Source organism: Myripristis murdjan, chromosome 23 (assembly GCF_902150065.1).
Source record: "Myripristis murdjan chromosome 23, fMyrMur1.1, whole genome shotgun sequence".
Lineage (NCBI taxonomy): Eukaryota > Metazoa > Chordata > Actinopteri > Holocentriformes > Holocentridae > Myripristis > Myripristis murdjan.
The window spans coordinates 17,328,524-17,352,200 of NC_044002.1; the positions used below are offsets into that span (position 1 = coordinate 17,328,524).

Genomic DNA, 23,677 nt, shown 5'->3' on the forward strand with positions numbered 1-23,677 from the left:
TTTTTGTTGTTTCTTCCGTGTTGTTGCATTAATTAAAAATTAATTACAAAAGAGAAAATGTGATAGGGAAAAGCATGAAGAGAACAGAAAAGAACAAGACAAAATCAAAGACAAGAGATGAGGAGATCAGAATAGAACAGAATAGGGAAAAGATGAGATGAGAGGGAATGTGAAAAGATCAAAGGCCAACAGAAGAAAAAGACAGAGCAGGGAAGGGTTGAGAACAGATAAGTAGACAAGAAACAAAATTTTAGAGGGTCTGAGAAGATGCGAGACCATGTGAGTCAAGAATATTTGAGTTGAGAAAAGAAGACATCAGGGGACAGATAAAAAAAGAAACTGAGATAAATTACAGAGAGGGGAGAGAAGAAAAAAAAAAGAGAAAAGAAGATAATGTAGCAGTAGATGATTACAGCAGATGTTTTCATGCGTTGATACTAGACTGTTACTACTGCAAGAAGCCCAGTCCCCCAGTGAGCCGGCTACCAAAGTCACCTTCCAGCAGCTGGCTACTGTCATCTACTAATGCAGTCACAACCACCTCTGATCCTCACAGTTAATGACCAGAGAGGTAATGGAGAGGGACACAGTGTTTGTGTTGTTGGTGTGTGTGTGTGTGTGTGTGTGTGTGTGTGTGTTCACAAGTCTGCTGTGTGTGGAGGCTATGTAAATGAACACCACCAGCCGGGTGTACAAACATGGATGTTGTGAGTGCATGCATGTATGAGTGATTGTATGGACATTGTATATGTATGTACCATATGTGTGCATACCAGTCTGTGAGTCCCAGTTGTAAGTAGCCAAATAAAGGCAGACGGTGCCCCCTGTGTCCGTGTGCGTGCATTACCTGGAAATCCCTCTCCTCCAGAATCTCTTTCCTCCACCGAACCAGGAAGGCCGCGCAAACGTACAGGTGAAAATGAGAGAAACCCTCTGGTTCAGCCTAGAGAGAGAGAGAGAGAGGGAGAGAGAGGGGAGAGAGAGGGGGAAGAGGGGGTGTCACAGGGAGGGAAACAGAAAGAAGGAAGGAGAAAGAAATAAAGAACAAAGTTTAGCAGAGTGGTTTTCATTACTGGATCTTCTGGAGTATCACAGCTCTGCAAATTTTAAACAAAGTGAATCCATTTTGGAGTAGAGTTGGGCAAAAAATTTCTATCAATATCTTGACAGGAAACCAAATGCCACCTTGGATTTTGTAATATTGTGATACTGCATAAATGCAGTCTTCTCATGGCTTTAAAGGCCGCTTTACCCTAAAGGAATGCAATGTTCAGAACTTATTAAAGTGTCCTAGCTAAGAAAGCTTGGGAGCCAATACCGAGCTAAAACAGAGTATAAGTGCTGGAGACTTCACCCGAGACTGATACCAAAAGCCCTGAGTAACATGTCAGAAATAAAACAACTGTCTTGCCTCAATCACAGTTATTTTATATCGCACAAACAGAGGCTTATGGATCCACTTAAAAGTGAAACTTGGTAATGAACAGCCATTACCGACCTACTTTGCCAGGCGAGAAACACAATGCATCCAAATCACCTCAAATAGCTCTCCCACTTCATCACATTTCTGTTTGAGAAAGATTTAGGACCATTTTCACATGAGACATTTAGTCTGTTTCATGCACAAGAAGAGGGTGAAAGAGATGAAAAACAGCATATAAAGCATTTGTCTGTCACAATCCAAAAATTTACATTCACCGAGCAGGAGAGAGAAATAGAGATACAAATCCCCTCTTCTTTGCAGAGCTTTTATTTCAGCCCCTCGTTATGTATCCCAGCTCACTTTTTTTACGACTTGGAAATGAGCAGGGGAATTAAAGAGAGAGAAAGACAAAGGATGAGATGTTCCTGGCTCTATTCGTTCTTCTTTAGAGCACTATCATAAGGGGGATAATTACCAGGGCCTTTTAAAGCAACTGACTGAAGACAACTCAGAAGTATATGTTCCTTAGATGTGGGACCCGTTTGTCAAAAGTACATATATGTGTGTCTCGGTGAATGCATTTTGACAGGCCTGTCTGGGGTATTTGGTTAGCCACATATGTTATTTTAGTTCAAAATCATAAAAAAAAAAAAAAAAAAAAAAAAAAAAAAAAAAAAAAATGGAATACCACTCATGCAATTGTGTATGTAAGTGCACTACTTGAAAGGCACCCACACAGATGTACTTGGGTGGTCTAACACATATACGCCTCCATACGAACATGCATGTGCACACACAAGCAAACACACAGCAGCAGCAGCATAAATTCATGAATAATTCTCCAAGTGTGCTTTCTGATGTGCCTACTTTGATAGTTTGTGGCCATAAAGAGGCAGTGCTGCATTCCAGCACACAGAAATTTCACAACCCTGGACACAGTGAATACACTTGGGGTTTGGAACACGAACACACACACACACGAACACACACGAACACACACACACACACACACACACACACACACACACACACACACACACACACACAAAATGTTCAGTTTCCATATTCCACCTTGTACTCCCTATGGCACAGGTGAGCCAGGCTAGTAAATAGCCTAAGGCTAGACACACATGCCAAGGTTTAATACTATTTAGCTCGTATTTGGCTATTAGACTGCTGATATACAGAATTAGTATTTGAAAGAAGGTGCAGCATTTCTCTATCCGTAATGTCTGCTTTCATTTTAAGAGTGAGACCAAGAATCAACTCTCAAAAAATTTACAGCTGCTGCAATTCTGCTGATAATTGAATTTCCCTCAAGGAAACAATAACAAAGAAAGGAAGGAAGCAAGGAAACATGGATACACAGACAGATACAGAAGGAGAGATATATAGCAGCAATAAAATAAAATATATCAAACTCCCTTCCTCACTGAGTGGTTGTTTCTGTCTCCTAAACTCAGTCTTTCTATATGGAACGGGCCTCCCTCCCTCTGCCTTTGCCAAGTGGCACCTTTGGTTTCGATTTCTCCCTTTCTTTAGCTCTCATTCAAACCAATTTTCAGTATTTCCCAGCAGAGAGAAAAAGAATATGTGTGTGTGTGTGTATATGAGAGAGAGAGAGAGAGAGAGAGAGAGAGAGAGAGAGAGAGACTGAGAGAGAGAGAGAGAGAGCATCTAAAGAAGCAAAAAAAAAGAAAAAAAAAAGACTGTTTGTGAACAGTGAAGCGTAGCACGGTGTAAACTGGCAGGTGATTGGCTTGTTGGACTAACCTTGCAGCTCCAATCTGAACAACTGAGACAGATACACACACACACACACACACGCATACACACACAGGCATATAAAGGGAGAGATGAGACAGTATTTGACTGGCATTCGGCCCCCAAAGAATCGCAGACTTTTAATTTCCTTTCTTCTATGAATTTATATGTGTATGAGTGCATGTGTGAGCGCACCAGTGAACTTGTGGGAACTGAAAAACTCTTTTCCCCACCTAAAATCCAGTTCAATCCATCTCTCTTTCCATAGGCCTACCTCCCTCCTTCTCCATCATTCTTTTTCATCTATCCTCCGCTCTCACAATCCACCCTTCTGTCTCCTTCATCAAGTGTCTATCAAACATCTCTCAGTCTCCCAGGAATATTCATTAAATTGGAAAGAGATTTTTCTTCATCAACTAACAATTTCTGTTTTCAGGTAATCCCTACATTTTGATTTGTCACCAATCCCTTCCATGGGCGATCCGCCATTAACTTGGCGAGTAAGAAAAAGAACTGCCTCTGTGGATGTATTAAGAAATCGATTGCCTCCCTTGGTTGCAGCAAGAATAGTAGTCAAAGTAATGACAGTATATATGATACACTCCCCTGCTCAGTCAGTCAATCAGTTTCTGGCAGCTGAAGGATGGAAGAAGAAAAATAACCAAATGTGTAGTTTGGCACAACTTGACTCACATGACAGTGCATTTAAAATGCAAAACCCCTGTGCCACTGCATCTAGTTAGCTAAAAGTAACATTCTAGCATAAAAGAAAAATTGACCTCATCTTGGTCAAACTGAAATGCTGTAAAAATGTGTTCTTGATTATTGATTAAATGAATACTTAATGTAAGGGTCGACAGGTTAATTAAAAATAAATATGTCCGATAACTCCATTTGTGCTTACTCTCTTTTCTATCACCCATCTGTCTTTCTCTTTGTCTATTTCCATCCCTCATTTCTCACTCTGACACTGTCTCTCTCTCTCCTGCTCCATCCATCCACCGCTGCTGCTTCAGCTCAAGGCCTTCTCATAATTATTATTCGCAAAATAAAGTTTGTCATGAGAGTCAAGGTGACTCCGTCAAACTTGTCTCTCCCGTTCTCCTCCTCCTCCATTGTTATGCTTGGTCCTCCACCCCCCTTGTGTCAGGGCAGCCATATTGGCAGAGACAGGCGAGACGCTGACTGACAAGCGCTACTGATCAAAGGAGGGAGAGAGTGGGAGAGGAGGAGGAGGAGATGATGGGAGGAGAGGGGAAGAGGTGGCGAGAGAGAAAGAGCAGGGAGCATGAGAAGGAGGTGAGGGGAGAGGGGGGAGGGGGGAGAAAAGGCGAGAGAGTGAGACAGAAAGGTAGAGAGAGGCAGAGGGAGAGAAAAAGATATAATCAGAGAGGGAGACAGAGAAAGAGAGAGAAAGAGCATTGCAATGTCACAGCGTCTCTAAAGTGCTGCGTTGGCTGTCTGACTAGTCAAAATGTCTCATCCCCCCAAAACAAACCAGCCTGACGTGAGACTAATCCGAGGCTCTGACGAGCCGACTTCAGACAAGGTGGAAAGGTGATGGTGGTGTAGAGTGATGTAACATGATGAACGAGCGGTTTTAAACTGATGTAACAATTAGGTAGATAGTCTGTAATGAACAACTGCACATCTCCTGGTACTTGTGCTTGTCCTGCTGCTCCCAATGTGTGTCTGCGAGTGTGTGCAAGGGTAGGGCAATAGTTATCATCCTGGCCGCCAATCAGCAATACATTTGCTGATGCATCTGTCTGAGCCACTTGTGGAATAGTTTGTGTGCAATGCAGGTATGATGACTTCAGTTGCAATGTATCAGGGAAGGGAAATTTTTATGTTTTATGTTGCAGTATGAAACCTCACGGTGAAGAAAACATTGCACAGATGCTGTTCAGCTCCATAGTGCTACTATAAAAAAGTTACAACCAGGACATTTGGCGCTGGGTAGGCCGCGGTTTGTAGGATGGATAGATCTAAAGTAGGAGCAGCTGTTGTATTATCTGTTTGCATGTAAACAAACCCAACGTACAGCTTTTAGAGAAATCTGATCATGATAAACCAAGCTGTTAATTCATAGCTTTAAAGTTATGTCTATTGGTTGGATATTGCCAGCTGCCAGCTGCCACTGACTATGCTGCAGCACCTCTCGCATGCAACACAAACAGTGGTTTGACACTGTGCGGCTGGCAGTGACCTCAATAGCTGGAACTGTCAATTTGAAACCAACAGTTAATTTATCAATTTGACAATAGCAAAATACCCCCTCTCACTTATTTACCTCGGAGCTTGCCATAAAATGATCTCCATGTCTCAGTGGCAACTGCAACATGCTGGTGTAAATAACTGATAGTAACATTCCTGACTGTAACATCAATATAAAATACACCCCCCACACCATTTACTTTGAATAAGTGAAAGGTTTGGGATTAATAGCTCAACAAAAGGACTTGTGTGCTGCTGCACTGTCAGCACAAACAACTGCAAACTAATAGCCAAATGACTGATGACACGATTCCTCATGTGAAGAAAACAAAGTGAGAGAAGGTTGGATGACATATTATAGATAAGGTTTATATTCTAACTTGTATTTTGCTTTCACAATACAAAGAACTGTAAACATACTGTTCATCGTACCACTGTTGTCATTAGTTTGAGAGAGCGTGCCATGTCAGATGACTGACTATGTGACCTGGTTTTGTTGTTTCCAGCCCTGAAAAACTGATTAACAAGTATCAGGCCACGGCACATTCCCAGCAGGAAGCAGGAGCTCAAGCCACTCAAATGAGAGAGCACACGCAGGGAGAAAACCAGCATAGCCCGAGGAAGGCTCTGGGAAACATTGGCTGTGTTTAGGCTATTTTTGTCCCTGAGTGCTTCCCCATTTGAATGTCTTGCTCTTGGCTATTTTTTAAATGACCAAAGATCAAGTTAATTCAAATCGACCAAAAACTGGCACAAACACAAACAAAATTCAAAGTTTCTACTGGCAATGAATTCAGTCCACTGTGGCTCCCTGATGTGGTCAACAAATAGCCCTACTTTATGTATTTGTTTTGTGTATTTTGTGTGTGTGTGTGTGTGTGTGTGTGAAAAAGCGCCAAAAATCACCCACCACTTCAGGTGTCTACACTGTGTTTATGGGTTGTATGAAATGGACAAAAACAAATGACAAATGTCTTAAGTTCAAATCTCATATCCTTTTTCAGAAGTTTAGTGGCCCACCCAGAGAGATCATCTCAAGAAATACAGCTGTATCAAAACAACTATAGCCAGACGGGTAACTTTCAAATCTTTACACTGCACTATAGTCCTGGAATAATCGGGCCAACCACTACATTCACAAAGTTATTATCAAAAAAAAGTTCACTGTACTATTTTGCTGTGCCCCATTCAGTTATCAATATTTAACATACTACTACTACTATTACTGCTACAACTACTACTACTATGGTGGTGATAAAATAGAAAGAGAATTAAGCTATACATCAACATAGGACATGGTCAAACAGTGTAATAATACAAATAAGTCCCCATCTTATTAAAATAATAAAAAAAAAAAAAAAAAAGTAAAAAAAAAAAAGTAAAAAGCTAGCAGTCTAAACTCAAGTCTCAAAACAACAAGAGACCAACAACTACACCGTACCATAAAAAACTGAAGACTGAATTCTGCAGGGCCAAAATAAAGAGACACAATGAGGTAAGGAGAGAAACAAGATGAGAAAAAAAAATGAGGTGAAGTCTCGGTAATCACTGCAGAGGAAGAGAGGGATAGAAAGCGTGGGTTGAAGAGGAGGTGAAGTAGAAAGATATATAGTAAGAAAGAGGGATGTAGGGAGAGGGGACACAGTGAGTGGTAGAGAGATAGAGGGGGCGGTGAGCATTTATAGAGGAAGGAGAGGATGAATTATTGATGCCCGCACCAGGTTGTGTTTGAGTGTGTGTGAGAGAGGGAAAGACAGGGGGAATTTGTGTGCACTTGTGTGTGAGAGTAACATTTTGTGTATGTGTGACCCAGGTCCGGTCTACACGGGCCTGTCTTATTGTTTGGAGCGACCACGGGGCCAACCATTACGACACACGACAGATATGGAGGCAGGACAGAGACAGGGGTTATCCCCCCAGAGAGAGTCACACAATATCCCTCTCTCTGTCTCTCTCTCTGTCTGTCTCTCTCTCACACTCACACACACAAACACACTAACCTAAAACTCTGCAGTTGTGTAAATTTCTTAGTTATTTTAACTTATGCAATTGGCAGGTAAATGTTTTTCAGGTTCAGTGCTACAAGTGTGCATGAGATGATGCAATAACGAAAGTGTAGCTCGATCACTGACTCTGCTACATACACACACACAGTTTTATTTACATTCATAATTTCTAACCAAAACACACTGTGTGTGTCCTAGAGGCCGACATGTCTAATGCATTTCTTACCTTATGAGACAATTACAAAGCCTTATTTTTAATGCTGCATTGTTTACATTGGCATGTGTAATTTGTCACCCCTATGCTTGTGGTGTGCTGGAAGAACATCTAATGTTCTTAGTGTGCACTGTAGCGCCACTTGAGGTCACAAACTAAACTGAATATCTTCTACTACAGTGAACAAAAACGACATCCACATAGGAAGCAAGCTACGTGGATGCTGCAAGAACAGAAAAGCTTTAAACCTGAGGAGAAACTGTGGGGCTGAAGCATGTCATGTTTGTTTAGTTACGTTTACTACTTTTGAAGATGTACACTGTCAACCTGTCCAGTTAAACATGTGCAATACCTCATTAAAACTTCACTGTTCTCGCAGCACCCAGGTGGTGCATTTTCCATTTTTTTTGGTCACCTGTAGCGCTTTCTTCATCTACTTCCTTTTCAGGCACTAAATTTCAAACTGTTAGCACATTCCTCACTTAGTTTTATTTAAGAGGAATCATTGGCTTTTGATTAATACAATACTATCTGTCAAAGAAATTCATGTCCCTAAAAATGGCTCACCTAAGTGCCACAGCCGCGGGTTTCTCCCACTGCAACAACAGCTATTTCCTCCGTATCATACATCTCTATGGTGGTAATAGCCCAATTGTCAAGCAGGGCAATGTGAGGGAAGAGTGATTCTCCTTCTTAAAGAGATATGGTGGCAAGCACTATCTGCTTCTTCAGGGAACAAAGGATTTCAGATTTTTTGCATATCCCTCTGAGGCAAGGGGGCACCCGAGACGGGGACGGTGCACCCAAGAGAAGCACCCACAGAGCAGGTAGACGCCTGCATTAGATAACCTGTGCCCTTCAAGTTACTGGGTGGTTTTTCTAACGGTGAATGCCGCCATGCTGAGTGTTATATCACTTTATCAAGTGTTAGGTTGTGGCTATCTGGTGCACATGAAACTGTACTTTTACACAGGACTCATTGGTTTTATGTCTACACAGCTACAAATCTGTCAGTATATAAATAGACATATTAATAGGGATCTCAGTCTAGCAACCATGGACAAATAACTTAAAACTTTTATCAGCATCCTAGAGGCAATATCTTTAATTTGAATTTAATTTATTTATTTCATTTTTTTTTTTTTTTTTTTTTTTTTTACTGTTTGTTTACTCTCATTTTCCAAGCCCCTAATCTTTGATAGTCTTCTAGTCTTTCTGTAATGACAAGTTTCCCCAAAGGGATCAATATATTTTATCTTATCTTACATTGTGGTAACACTAACAGCCATTCTCTTGGTAAATTCAGCCACTTGTATGAAGAAAAAAAAAAAAAAAAAAAAAAAAACAACAGAAAACCTGTTTTTGATCCTACTTTGTGACAAGTGGCTGATGAAGTGAACGAACGGCCAGAAACTGAAAATGTCACAGTATCCCTTTAACAGCCATGCTAATGCTGCCACACTGAGCTACTTGCTAATTTCATGCTCCACGCAACAGGGATAATTTGGTCCCTGTCTGTCTGTCTGTCTTGGGGGAACGGTGTGTATGTGTGTGCGTGTGTGTGCCACACTCTAAATCATCCCTCCTCATTTCTCTCTCCCCTTCTCCCTCTCTTCCTCTTCTTGAGATCAATAGAGTGACAAATGGAGAAAGAGAGAGTGAGAGAGGGTGGGGAAAGGACAAACAGAGACAGAGGGCAAAATGGATAGACAAAGAGATAAAAAAGAAAAGAGAAGCAAAAAACAAAGATAATGAAAGAGGTAAGAGAAAGAATGGCAGAGAATGAGACAGACACAGAAAGAGAGAAAGAGAGAGGGGGGGAGAAACAGAGGAGACAGAGGAAGAGCTATCCTGTGCTGGATCAAGCTACTGAACAGATGGCCACACCGCAGAGAGACAACCACAGTGGAGGCATTACAACACTCAGGTTAAAAACCTCCCCTGGAACACAAACACACACACACACAGGCAGACGCACACACGAGCCCAGTGGCAAGGGGCAAGGTCTTTCTGTCTGTTCTGTTGAATTTGCATGGAAGCCAAATACACTAGCTTGTGTACCCCTACAAGACCAATATCCCTCTATTTTGTGATGAATCATCGCCTGTTATTTGTCAAAAAGAGTGTTATGACCAACAAACGCTAAGAGTAAAAGCTGCAACAATCTGCTGAAACCCAGTTTGGTAAGACATTAAACGACAATAAACGTGGTTATTTGTGAAAATTGCAGCGCCTGAAATCATTTGAGGGCTTGTCTGAAGTGTTTAAAAGGCTATTTTGTGGTAAACAAGTGGGTCATTAAAAAAAAAGAAATTGCAAAACCTAGCCATTATTGTAAGGAATTGCTGATTTGGTTAAAAAAAAAAAATCCTCAGTTGTCTTGTGTAACTCAGTGTGTCCTCTTCTGTAGCATGGAGTGAGTTCTGCATCTAAAATATCTACCAAAAGCAAATGTCAGTGCATCAGAGCTAATAGGGCATGCCGCATGTTATTTAGCAAAATGTGAGCTCCAACAAGAACGCAGAACCATAAACTCTCGAGCATTAGGATGCATGCATACAAACAAACAACAGGCTATGTGATGAAACCACTGCAAACCAAGGACAAGCTGGGGATCCTTGAAGAGAACCGTGAGCTCTCTTGATTCGAAAGCATCATCACTCGAGCTGAAGCTTGGCAAAGTGCTCACAAGGACGCGGCTTGGTAGAAGCGGTAGCTCGCAGGTGATGAGACTTTTGTGCGGCACATCAAATCACTTCAAATCACAGAATTTCGTCTCTCATCCTCATACATATATAGACGAGAGTGTGATCGTATACCATGGACTCCGTCTCTTGTAAGAGGCAATTTAATGGAGAGTGAAGACGAGGAGGTGCAGGGAAGGAACACGGATGTGGAAGTGAAGAAAGCATGGAAACAGATGAGATGAGATGATGAGAGAAGTGACAGAGAGAGAGACGACTGTGTGAAGAGCATACGGGAGGAAAATTAGAGCGGGGAACAGCAAGAGTGTAGTTTAATAAAAGACCAGAAGTTAAAAGGGACAACGGAAGTGAAGAGAACAGACCAGACAGGAACAGCTTTGCGTATGGCTGTCATTTCTACTGAAAAATTCATGAGTGGAAGTGGCCTAATTCCCAATCCAGGCTAGGAGTGCAGGTGAGGGACTGTGACAGAGCCTGCCAAAAAAGGTGTGTCCGTATGTGTATACCTGTATACATACATACAAGTGTGTGTTTGCATGTGTTGTGGGGGCATGTGCTGCCAACCCAAGTTAGGTTGCAAAGCATCAAATATTTAGAGGGTGGATTACAAGTGCATTGTGTACCTGTGTTGCTGTCAAGTCATGATAAAATAACAACAGGCTTTAACCATTCACCCATTGTTTCCTTTTTCAGGCCTGCATTTGAGGTAGACACTGAAATGTTTGTGCATGCTGTGTATGTGAGTCTGTGTTGCTAATTTGCAGGTATTTTTTGTCGGTTTTACTGATAAACAGTTCTGTTGATCTGAATCTGTTCATTACAAATATTGAAATGGTTGAATTCCTGGGCCTTAGTTAGACACAATGTCATTGAGTCCATATATGTTGTTATATTTGAGGCGGTCTGGTAGCTCACGTGGTAGAGTGTGTACCACTTTTCAAGGCTGAGTCCCTTACTGCAGCCGCCTGGGATCAAAACTGAGCCCAGGCCCTTTGCTGCATTTCATCCTCTCTCCCCGTGCCTTTGCTGTCTCTCTCTACTGCAACTATCAAATAAAAGCAGAAATGCCAAAACAAACTTTTTTGTTTTTTTGTTTTTTTTGCAAATATGTTTTTATATTTGCCTATAATGTTATTTCACCTTTTCCTTTAAGCCCTTTGTGTCCACATGTGTAGCTGTTTTATTTGTACAGCCCACTAGTCAACTTCTCTTACAACGTTATTACAGGCTCTATTTGGCAAGGCCACAGAGGGAAGAAAAAAAAAGAAAAAGTGAGAGCAAATACAGTGTAGAGCAAGTAATAATCCACAATGCATTTAAAACAACTGACATTATGACCACATCTGCACCTGCAACTGGAGTTAATTAATACCTTATTAACTTGGTCTTTCTTTGATCACATTATACAGTACAATTTATATGCACAATCATTCAGTTAATGTATGTATTCATATGCTCATACAAATCAAAGTTTTCTTTTTCTTTCTTTCTTTCCTTCCTTCCTTGTTAATAGATCAGTTGTTTAATTTTTCCCTGATTATATCCATTGAGCCTCTTTCCATTACTCTTAAAAGCTTCTTTTTTTTCTATATGAGCAAAAAGAGTCTGTCTTTGTTTCAGCACTTTCTCTGATTCATTGTTAGTTAAAGGAAAATTGAAGTTCCTGAAAACATGAGGTTGTACATATTGCTATTCACTATATAAAGCCATAGGAAGTCAGTCACCCACATCAGTCACTTCTACCATCACATTTTGAATGTTTCTGTTTCAGTCATCTCTCCAAAGGCTCAAAAAACAAACTTCCAGGTAAAACATGAAGTAAAACATGATGCTAACTTGTGCAATCAGCTCTCAGTTGGCCTCTAGAGTTGCGGCCTCTAGAGTGTCCTCCACAGTCCCATTCAGTTCTTGATGAAGGCTCTTGTTGATGTTGTACAGCTTCAAGCACTACAGTATCCATGTATGTGGCATAGAGTCATGGGCATAGGTCGATCCAGGCAGTGCACAGGTTGGTGTTCCTAGCCTTGCAGTCCCAAGTTACTGCTCTGTCAACCATTAGCTGATGACTGGCCCCTCTGGTGTTACTGCCTTTTGGGTTCTCCAGTGTGTCAAGTATGGATTATTTCTTATGCATTCCTTTATTCAACACCACTCCTTTTCTTAGCACGGATAGCGGGCTAACTTCTCTCCATGTTGCCTTTCTCTTGGCCTCCAGCCTTATCTTTCATGGGGGCGTACTGCTCCTTACGGCTGTTCATGTAGTTGTCAAGCATCTCTAGGCTGTTGCATCTTTGTACCATAGTAGCTTCTGTTTGTGGACACTGCAGCACTGAGCTAGCAGTTGTTTCTTAGTTAGTCTGGATGTTGAGTTTCAAAGAATCCATTGCTCCCACATCCTCTGCATATAACCCCTCTCACAGGGATCGCTGGTATAGTAACATTCCAGCAATTGCATGTACTCTGCCCTAGCCCATGCATGTCTTGTTCCAATAGCCCACTTGTCATCAGGCTGCCCTGGTTCCCCAACACCTGACGCGGACCTTGTTGACCCTGGCGACGTCTGAGCCTGTATGGCTGTGCGGTATGTAGTCATACTCATATTGAGGTAGAGGCATGTAACATTAAGGACCTTGCCTAAGGGCCCACACCAGATTTAACCATAATTCCACTGACTTCTCCCGTACTGAAGGGGTATTAGCCACTGGCTTCAGCGGGGCAGTGTGGGGTAGCACACTGCCCCATCAATCGTCTCTATAGCTGCAGGCTCGTATTCAAACATTAATTAAATCGCTATATTCAAATAAAACAATTTAAAGTAAGTTGGTGTGTCTGTGTCTGTGTGTGTGTGTGTGTGTGTGTGTGTGTGTGATGTGGTAAAGGTCATCCACTTTTGGGTCTAACCTAATTCCCATCGCTTGCTCTGTCCAGGCAAGTAGAAACATTTATGTACAACATTTTCTAACTTGTTCTCTCCATCAGTCCCTCCCTCGCTGTCTAACTCCCTCACTCATCTATCAATGCACTCCATCTATCCATCTATCCGTCCGCCCATAAGGAATAAACAAAATGACTAGGAACCCATCCAAGACAAGGTGTCAGACAGCTTGCCAGGGTGTGAACAGGGAAGTCTTGTCCTTAGCCAGAAGAAGAAAAAAAAAAAGAAAAAGAAAAAAGAAAAAGAAAATACATACTGTCTGCCATTCCACTCCATGAAAAGATAAAACAGCTGCAGGAAGTTAGATGTTCTTATTGAGCGCCACACTTATAGATAGATATGTCTGTCTCTCCTGCTGCCTGTCAGAGGGTCGAGTCAAAAACTGCAGAGGGCAGAAACTCTAATGGGGGAGCGCCTAAGTAGAGTTTGTCTTCATAATTGAGTACCAATCCCTCGCCAGACTGAAAATCAATGACTCCCTATCAGTAATTGTAAGGAACTGCTGGACAGGAGGCGAGCTCACAAAAACATATATTGCTGCTGTCGTTAATCTGTAAAAAAAAAAAAATGGATTTCTTAAGAGGGAGGAGAGAAGATGTGTATTTTCTCACCAGCTCCTGGAGTGCTGCTGTGTGGCTGTACCTGTGCTTTTAGCAAAAGAAAACGGCTCTGCTAGCATTAATAAAGCATGCTTCAACCACTGTTGATTTTTGATCACTGATACTGACATTTTTGGGTTGAACCTAAGAATAAATAATAATTTCTTCCGATAGTTTAACATCTTTTAAGTTGACCAATCATAAAAAAAATCAATTCCCCCCCCCAAAAAAAACAGTGTTTCCACCAAACTTTTAGTCAGGCAAGGTGCAAAAGCCTCTGAACGAATTTAGATCAACATGTGACTCTAAAACTCCCTTTAAAAACACATTAATGAAATTCTTAAAGGTGGATTAGCAGCAGGGCGAGGCGGATTTCATTCCATGTTTTACAGACTGCCACCTCTGAAGCTGCTGAACATAATCTTATCCTCACTTCCATCATATTGACGGGGAACAACATGACATCAGATTTTTATTAAAAGATCAAATTCAGCTCAACCCTGACCCTAAAATAAATATGATTATACATAGCTATACTGCAGCATATCTTTGAAATCAAACAATGGAGCTGTGACAGTATTCAAGTGTTCAGGGGTCGTAAAACTAAATTTTATGCATAAGTGACCATGTAACTTTTCAATTCAAGTAGGCAAAACAGAAAAGAAAAACATCATCACTGCACTTATGTGGCTTTTACCTGACAGCAGCAATATATCTCCCGCTGCCCCGAGTTCAGTCAGAGTTCATGAAGATTTATGTGGTATTCATATTCTATTTATTCATTCAAGCTACTGTTTGTTGAAAGTCTGCAGACTATGCGGTCCAGCTATAAACTATAATTCGTCCTTATCTCAATTTTAAATTTGACAAAGTCTCTCCACTTTTCTCCTACCCGACCTTTGCTCCTCTCCTGCTGTTCTCATCTACTTTTGCCATCTCCTAGCATCGCTTTCTCTCTCCCGTCTTCCCTCCCTCTCTCCTTTTCAATCTATCTTTCTCCTTTTCACTACCGTGTGCTCCAGTCTTCCTCCCTCCTACTCTTCCTCTTCTGTCTCCCATTCCTCTCTAGTCCAATTCTCTGCTTAAACACAGTGATCACAGTTTGCACACTCTGAACCTCTACATTAGCCGTACAATGTATTAGCTCTGTCCTGGACTGTCCGCAAGCATGCGTGTGGGTACACAAACACCCTCCCCACTAAATCGATACCAGACATTGAGGCTTATTGACAATGCTAGCTGAGGTTAACAGTCTAGCGTAGCTGTATCCACCCTATATAAAGCCGCGTGTAAATGTCAAAGAGAGAAAAAAAAAAAATCAATGACAGGTTTAGGGGTGTTTGTAGGGGATTAAAACCCCATATACACTTTTTGTGTTTCATCACTGCATCAGCTAATCCCTCGCTCGCACATATTCTCCAGGACTTTTTTAAGAGCCTTCACACTAAAACTTCCACTTTCCTGGCTCACCATCCTTTCTTTTGTAAGCCTCTTGTGCCTGCTTTCATTCCCTTCAACCAGCTCTCCCTCTTTCATTCCCTCCTCTGTTATTATGCCTTTGCTTGCTTACTACCTTTCCTAACTAGTGGGGATGAATATATCAAGAATCAACTTTTTTTTTTTTTTAACCAGTTTGTCACCAATGTAAAGGTCATTATTATCATTATTATCATTATTATTATTATTATTATTATTATTATTATTGTTGTTGTTAGGTTATTATTCAGTATCTGTGTTAGCTGCTACCTTGGCTCTCATACAAACCATAGCAGCTAGTGCAGCATGAAGATTATCCTATGAAAACGCACTGTGCCTTTATTATTCCCTGTATTACCCCCATACATCAGCAGAGCATTATTGTTCTCCGTACATATTTTGCTAATACTGAACTATGCCCCCAGCCTTGGGAAAGAGACAGTGAGAGTGTGTATTTGTCAGCAGGATGACTGTGTGATGGGGCTGAGGCAGATACTTAAGGGCCTATCACCAGCTCTGTATAATTAAGGCCATCGTAGAGGGGGCTACCATGTTTTTATGTCTTTATAAAAGCATTTATTGTACTGTTTTGAATTATGCTGCATGGGACATAATGGTAGGAATTATGGGAGCACACCAATACTGACACAAATGGTGGTGTCAGTGACAAGGAAATCTTAGATCTCTCACAATAAGCAAGACACATGAAGAAATAGAAACAAAGGGACATGACTGTGTGTGTGTGTGTGTGTGTGTTTACCTGATAGGTGTCCCACAGTCTGATAGTGCAGCGTAGTGGCAGCTCCCTCATCAGTAGGTTGTTCATCCAGCGGAAGGCGAACTGTAGGTACTCTACCTCATACTGCTGCATGTGGCGGTGCACTGACTCTGAGGAACGCACGCACGCACACACACACACACACACACACACACACACACACACACACACACACACACTTATTAAGATTCTGTTGCTTGTTTCAACCTTTTTAAAGACAGATAAGCCTGGGATAATCCACGGCGAGGTGGGAACCAGCCTCCACTTCACATGTGATGAGTCTTTGGCTCCATGTTGTGCATTAAAAACCTTTTAAACGCCCCTTGTTGTGGTTTATCAGGCTAAAACCAGACAATTCACTTAGGAAGCGATATCCTCTGAAAACAAAAATTTCCTGTCAACACTGTTTTCGTACAGGTCAGATAGCATAGAAACGGAGGTGCTACCACCCTATTTGGATAATGGTATTCAACTTGAGCAATGCGAATCTGACAGAATGGATTAAACACGGCACGCATCTACAAAAATTGGCTCAGCTAGCTCACTGTTGCTCTTAACTTCATGCCGACGCTGATTGTTGGAAAACAATCACAACAGTCTTGAAGAGGCTGGTTTTTAAAAAGAGCAAATGAAGCGAAACTTGAGCTGGAGTGTGTGTATTACATGGTGTGCCTACCCTCCAGCCAATCAGACCCAAGTATTCCTCCAGACCTTTGTAGCCTCTACTGGGGAGATGCAGAGGTGTATATGTCAGCACATTTCCAAACACCCTTTTGAATGTGGCCATACGTACAAGAGCAACTACAAGCGTGTCTATAGATGTATACAGACAGAAAGGCAGACAGACAGATAGACAGATCTGTGTTTGCAGGAGATCCTCGGCACCTTCGCTCGCTGTCATTACCCCCACCAAAATCACACCCACAAACCCGTGTGCACACAGCCTCTGCCTCATAATAGAGATGTAATTACAGAGCTATCAGGAGCGCCGGAGAAAAGCCACACACCAAAACAGGATGAGAAATGGGAGTGTGTTCGACATTAAATACCGCTCAAAAGCAACAGTGAGCCCGGCCAGCGGAGAAATGGAATGTTTATGGGTCAGTGGCGAGCAGGGGTGAGGACAGGAGGCACAGAGACGACGAGCCTTGTTATCCCTCTCCTATTTATACCCTTTTGTTTTGTCAGTGGCTTCTCAGAAAGAGTCGCTAAAGGCCTCGCAAGCAACAGCATATGGCTTTCTAATACATGTTTTTATTTCTCTGACATTATTTCTCATAAGAGCAGATAAAAAAATAAACTGTATTTTGTACACCCCACTGACAAAGTTCACTCTGGGCAAGACCAGTTATTTACATAATTGTGCCGGTTATGCAATTCAGGGTCACTAAATCAATTAGGCTGCAATCACACCTACAGCTTCTTTTCTCTCTGAATCATATTATAAATGTGATTTTTATCAAACGTTTTTTGCATTGTGTCTGCCAAGTTCACAACGCCCATTTACCAGGGCTTGTAAACAAAAGTAACTCCGACACATAATTAGTTTATTCACTGGACTAACTTTTGGTAACCTGTCATTCTGCTAGGTCAGAGATGTTGGCTATGAGAGCAAGTAAACACAAGTCAGATTCCAGTCCCTGTAACTGTAGCAATGCATGATGGACTTGCCTGCACTCTTTGCCATAATTAACAGCCTCTGGCGTTCATACCGGCTAAGAGGACATTTAGAAATAGCTGAGTATGTGCATCACTCTCGACTGCAGTTTGCTCTTGGTTTATTTTGTTATGCTCGCATAAGATGAGAAACTGCTGGCTATCAACAGCCTCCATACTGACATAAACAAAACAAAAACAAAAAAAAAATCACATTTGTGTTGATTCCTATAGTTGGTTTGGGTTACATTCTCACTCCTAGGAAACTACACCTCTGTTTGCTTGGGAAGGGACTGAAACCTACATCTTCAAAGAGTCTCAGCATTGATATCTGGTGTCACCCAAGTTCAAGCTGCTTTCACTTGACCAAGTTTAAAAAAAAAAAAAAAAAAAAAACTGAATGAGTAAACAGTCTGAAGCTCAAATAAACCACTACAAACATGCCTTTGGAGGGATCGATGAAAACCAAAATGTCGGCTGCAAACTGGCCGCATACGGAGCTGTGACACCAAGACAGACGGCAGCCATTTCAAAGTCCGCCTTCAGCTTTTAGTTTCCTACTAACAAACACCGCCTTTGTTCTATTCTCTGTTCATGATAAATGTTTGTTTTGTGCTCCTTTACATAACAAAAGATTAAAAATACCACTCAGGATTCTGCGACTCCTAATTTTACAGACATCAAACCCATGACACCCATTCTCATTCAAGCGCACACACATACACACGCTTTGGCTCATAATAGAGCTATAATTATAGAGCTGTCAGAAGCATGTATGAGAAAAGCCAGTTAGAGAGGAACTACAGCATCCTCGACTCTCACTCTCACTCTGCTCTTAATCAGCTTTGACTGACACACACACACACACATGCGCGTGCACACGGCTATAATACAATAGCTGGTGCATGATGTCAGATATATATTCAAGTACACTTACATAATATCACTTTCTCACCAACACACACACACACACACCAGGCACTTGAGTGACACCTGTCTCTGGGTGCACAAATGCACATATAACAATTACACACACTCCACCAACACATAAGCAGGGCGCGAGGTAAACAGAGAGCAATTATTTCACGCTCCTCTCTGCAGTTTAATTATCACATGGCGCTGTAAAAGCATAAACAAGGCAAGCTCATTAACGGTGAATACATCATGGTGACGGATCCCAGCTAGCTGCCAAACAGAGAGGGAGAGAGTGGAACAACTTTAGACACTGTTAAATTACACTAATGAACTCACTCGGCCTAATATTAGCAACTTCGCCAAACACAGGGAGAAAAGAGGCGCACGACGGGGGAGTGGTGAAAAGGGACAGTCATTTGTCAGGAGGGCTTCATATTTCAGGAGGAGAGGAGAAAAAGAGATTAAAGAGGAAAGGGAAAAACCCAACAAACAAAAGCGTCAAACTTGCAACTTTTTAACTCTGGGCAGGGTTCCAGCTGGCACAGGGCTCGGCATGCTGGGTAGTGTAGTCGTGAGGGTTGAGGGAGGTTGAGGATGACAACTCTCGCAGATGCTGATTGACTGATGAGTCTTGCCTCTCTTCCCACTGACGGTTAAAGTTTAGGACGGGGGCCAGGAGGCTGGCTAGTCAGCTCTGTGGGGCGGACAGTAACCCACGGCTGGTGAAGTGCGAGTGGACAGCCAGGGGTCAGAGGTCACACAATGACTAGTGAGCAGCTCCCAGGATTCTGCTGATGAGGCCAATTCTCGCCGACTCCCTGCCCTCCTCCGTACAAAACACAATTACAGCTGCACTCTTTTTTTTTTTTTTTTTCTCACACTCTCCAACTGACTTTTTTTTTTTTTTTTTTCTCGCCATCTCCTTACTCAGCCGGCCGCAACACTGCTACTTTCTTTCAGTTTGGTCTTTGTTAGCTTTTTGGTTCTTTCATTGTCACCCACCTCCTTGCCTCCCACCTCACCAAAACCTTTTTCCACCTTTCACCGCTTACTCACTCCATCCTCTAGCCTCTCTGCTTAAGAGTAAAGCACACAACCTTCACTAAATTCTACATGCTACTGCAGATATAAACTTATATTCTCTTGCCACAGGGACCTTGTTTTTTCATCCCTGTTTGATTTTCTCCATGCAATCTCTATGCCTTCTAAGCTATGTGTAGAACATGTATGTATTTATGACTGTAATTTTTTCCCCTTTATGTTTACGTGTCTGTATACTGGATGTTTTTTGTTACACTGTGTGCATACCTTCGTAACTATGTTTCTTATTTTCTCTCTGTTTGCAGTTTTATTTTCTCTTTCTATGTACAGTTTATACAACTGCATATATCTGGTTATCTCTGGGTGTGTATACTAGGTGTAAGTGTGTGTGTGCGTATGTATTTGCGCCATTGTTTGTGGATGTCTGTGTGTGTGTTTACGTCTGCAGTTGGGCTGACTCTGACGAGGTCTGTTCATTTGTTTGTCCGTCACACAAGAAAAGACACCCTGAGGGATGATCTACTATTACGGGTCAAAATTAAAATGGTTAATAAACAAGTTTAATAAAGGCAGAGTCCACTGAGTGATGGCTCCTGTTCAATTATTCCTCTTCCATGCAATAAACAGCCACAAGGTGACATATTTGCCGGTGGCTGGCTCAGAGGGAGACTGCAAAATTCATGTGGGAAGACATATTATCTGTTGCCTTGGTCTGTGCTTATGCATGTGTGTGTGTGTGCATTCTTGTGTCTCACTCAAGTTTGACTACTATAGCTGTCTATGTTGTGAGGCATTACAACATGGTGCCTGGGAAGATTAGGCTGTTGACTTTTTGCTGTGTTCGCAAAAGATACCCCAGTGGAAAAGAGGGAATGTGTTTTTGCATGTGGAAATGTTCACTTCCATGCGTGTCAGTGTACCTAGGCCTTTATGGCCGGAGGCTGTAATTTGTCAGTGTTTTTCTTGCCATCGCTCTGTCACTGCATAACACGCTCCTTAAAGAAAGGTCAACCAAAATACAAAAAAAAGGATATTTTCCTAATTACCCCTACAGCAATCTACCCATCCAGAGAGCTTCTGTGATTCTGCAAGGTTTCCAGTCTGCCGTGGTCTTCCCTGTCTGCCTTCACCCCGACACAATGCGGCTGGATGGGTATTAATTTGTGGCACTCAAGCCGTCACAAATTTACATGTGAAAAGCTCAAGAGCAACAGTTCTTTCCAAAAGCAATGACACAAATACCCAAGATAATCCAAAGCCTTTGGGGATGAAGAGTCTTGTTAGGACCTATGCCAAAGAACTCCGGCAAAGTGTATCTATCCGCCTCTAATTTGTACTCATTAGGGATAATCATACTCATCACACTAAGGGTAAGTAGTAGTAATTTTGAAATCTACAGTAGGATCAATCATATCCACCTACAGTATATACAGGCACTAAAATATAACAAAGTCAATATAACCGAGTTCTCAACTAAAGGGACAAAATTACCAGCATGATGATGACTAACACGTTTTCATGACTCTGCCCAAGGAGCATTTACAACCCAGGCATAAGACTTCTCCATGAATTTCTTTAAATAAATTCACATGTGTTTCACAAAATCGCTGCAGGCAGGGCAAATGGTGGAGTGCATAGGTAGTGCACTGGTGACCTGTACGAGTTGTGGAGTAATGTGTGGGAAGCGATCAGGTCAAGATAACAATTGAAAGAGTTGGCTTGATCCTTGAATGAATATGGACTTAGAGAATGACATGGACGAAATACGTGAATAGACAGACATCTTGATAAAACTGCACAGGAATAAATGTACGTGTGCACATGCAACCACATACATGCATGTAAAAACATATAAACTTGTGCATACACATACATGCATTCATTAAAATGCATGTATGTGCATGCAAACTCCGCACAGCAGCTGCTGTAACCGAAAACCATATTTTCTGTAAGTTTGTTTCAAAATTTTGTAGAGATGCTGCTGAGCTTCTTTTTCTGCCTTTCATAATATAATAATACACTCTAATCTAACAACACAGCTACCAGCCTTTTTACACAATTCATGCTCAGAGTGTATGCTGCCAGTGTGTCCCCTCATTTACATAAATAAATTCACCTTTTGGCAATTTGCATGCTGATGAACTTGTGCTAATGCACTTGCATGCAACAAATAGACAAAGAGAAGAAGAGAGAGATAAAAAGAGAGATCGGGGAACATCACAAGCGTGCCGACGATGCGGCTTGTTTTTTGAGGAGATACACGTGCTAGTGTCACGCAAGGCTAACGGGGGTTAGCATCACTTAATATGACAAGGCTAATTAAGGAGGGGGAGTTGGGAGGGCACGCAGAAGGCACCTCACTGCAGTATGTTATTTATATTTTTGGCCTCCCTACATGTTAAGTTAGAGCTTTGACTGTGAGAATACAAACAAAACAAGAATGCTCTATGAAAATTCAAGAAAGTTAACACCTTTAAAACACATTTTAGTGTAAGCTGACTGGAAATATAGCTTTTTAAAGCTTTATTTATACAGGCATATTGAACTTTCTCAACAATACCTTCTCAATTACAAATCCCTCAGCAACTACCATCAAGGTGGCAGTTTCAGAGGTAGAAGAGAGCACGTTTCATGCTGGCCTGGGATTTGAACAGGCGACATTAGAGTGGCAAACCCGTCTGTAACCTCTTTATACTGCTGCTTACTACCGGCTATCATATCTGCTTTTGGTTGTCTGCTGATCTGTGGGGAAAAAAAAAAATCTATATTAAGCATGGTTTAATGGATGAGTGACACAATGGAAAATGCTTTTTAACAGGTGACATTTAAGTTACACTGTTACACTTGGCTCAATAAGAGCAAAGCAACGCTCTGCGATGACGGCAGTTTATTATTTCTCATCGATCCCTTCAGGTCATGATAACATTCTGGAGATTTTTTAGTAATCAGAATTAGCATTAAGCCCTTTTGGCCCACAAAAAAAAACAAGCTTGCTTCACCACAAACTTTCATTTCAACATAAAATTAATGTTGATACCAGCAGCTCACAGCACTGCCAGGTTTGAAAATATTTGCAGCCATATTGCATGTCTAATTCTACTGCCCATCTTACATGTTTAACACCAAGACCTCATGCTCAGATGAATTTTCAGGATGTTTCTGCCCCAATGTCCAAATTCCTGTACATTTTTGGTGCTTGGGTAATCACATAGTTCTGATTCTGAAAGGCACGACTGTCCAGCAGAGGCCTCGGTGATTGAAGGTGACAGCGCTGTCATCTCCTCTCCTGCCCAGCTCACTGTGTTAAATTCAATATGGAAACACAGTGCTTCTCACCTCCACGCTTGGCTCCCTTTTAGGATGTGCTGTGAAAGATGACAATGAGCAAGATGGAGGACACGGTGAGAACGGGCATACAAATAGGTGCGCATGCACACACACACACACACACACACACACACACACCCACAGGCTGACTATGCTGTGTGTGTCTAAAACCTTTGTAAATGTTTGAGTTCATCTGCATAATCTCCGTGCCTGTGCACAGGTGGGTAAAAAGTATATATTTTGGTGAGCAGATGTATACATGCACATAAACTAGTGGTGTCAAGAGATTAAAAAAATTGAGAGATTAATTAATTATGATCTGTAATTAATTGATCTAATTAATCTCTTTTTTAATCTCACCTAAAATTGCTGAGAAAAGCCCTCAACTTGAGGTATTTCCCTTTAAATTCATTACATTATTGTAGCAGATCAGTCCGATGAGGGTCGGGGGGACGACCCCTCTTTTTCAACACCCTTTTTTGGAAAAAAAAAAAAAAAAAAAAAAAAATTATATGGACAAAATCTTGTTTGAATAAAAAAGCCACCGGTCGGCATCAGGCGAGCCGGCCGCGGCACCGGGTCTGGTCTGCCGGATCTGACAGGTGAGCGGCGCACACATAG

The 23,677-nt window shown here is 41.7% G+C and overlaps 1 protein-coding gene across 3 annotated transcripts in view; it reads right to left on the reverse strand.

Moving 5' to 3' along the window:
- The window catches only part of tbc1d22a (TBC1 domain family, member 22a), a 151,057-nt gene that overhangs the window by 26,861 nt on the left and 100,519 nt on the right, over positions 1–23,677 (reverse strand). For all 3 annotated transcript variants that reach the window (XM_030045855.1, XM_030045856.1, XM_030045854.1), the window contains 2 exons: positions 16,100–16,227; positions 848–943 (listed from right to left, as the gene is read on the reverse strand). In XM_030045855.1, coding sequence (XP_029901715.1) covers positions 848–943; positions 16,100–16,227 — 224 coding nt within the window. The remainder of the gene's footprint in view (positions 1–847; positions 944–16,099; positions 16,228–23,677) is intronic.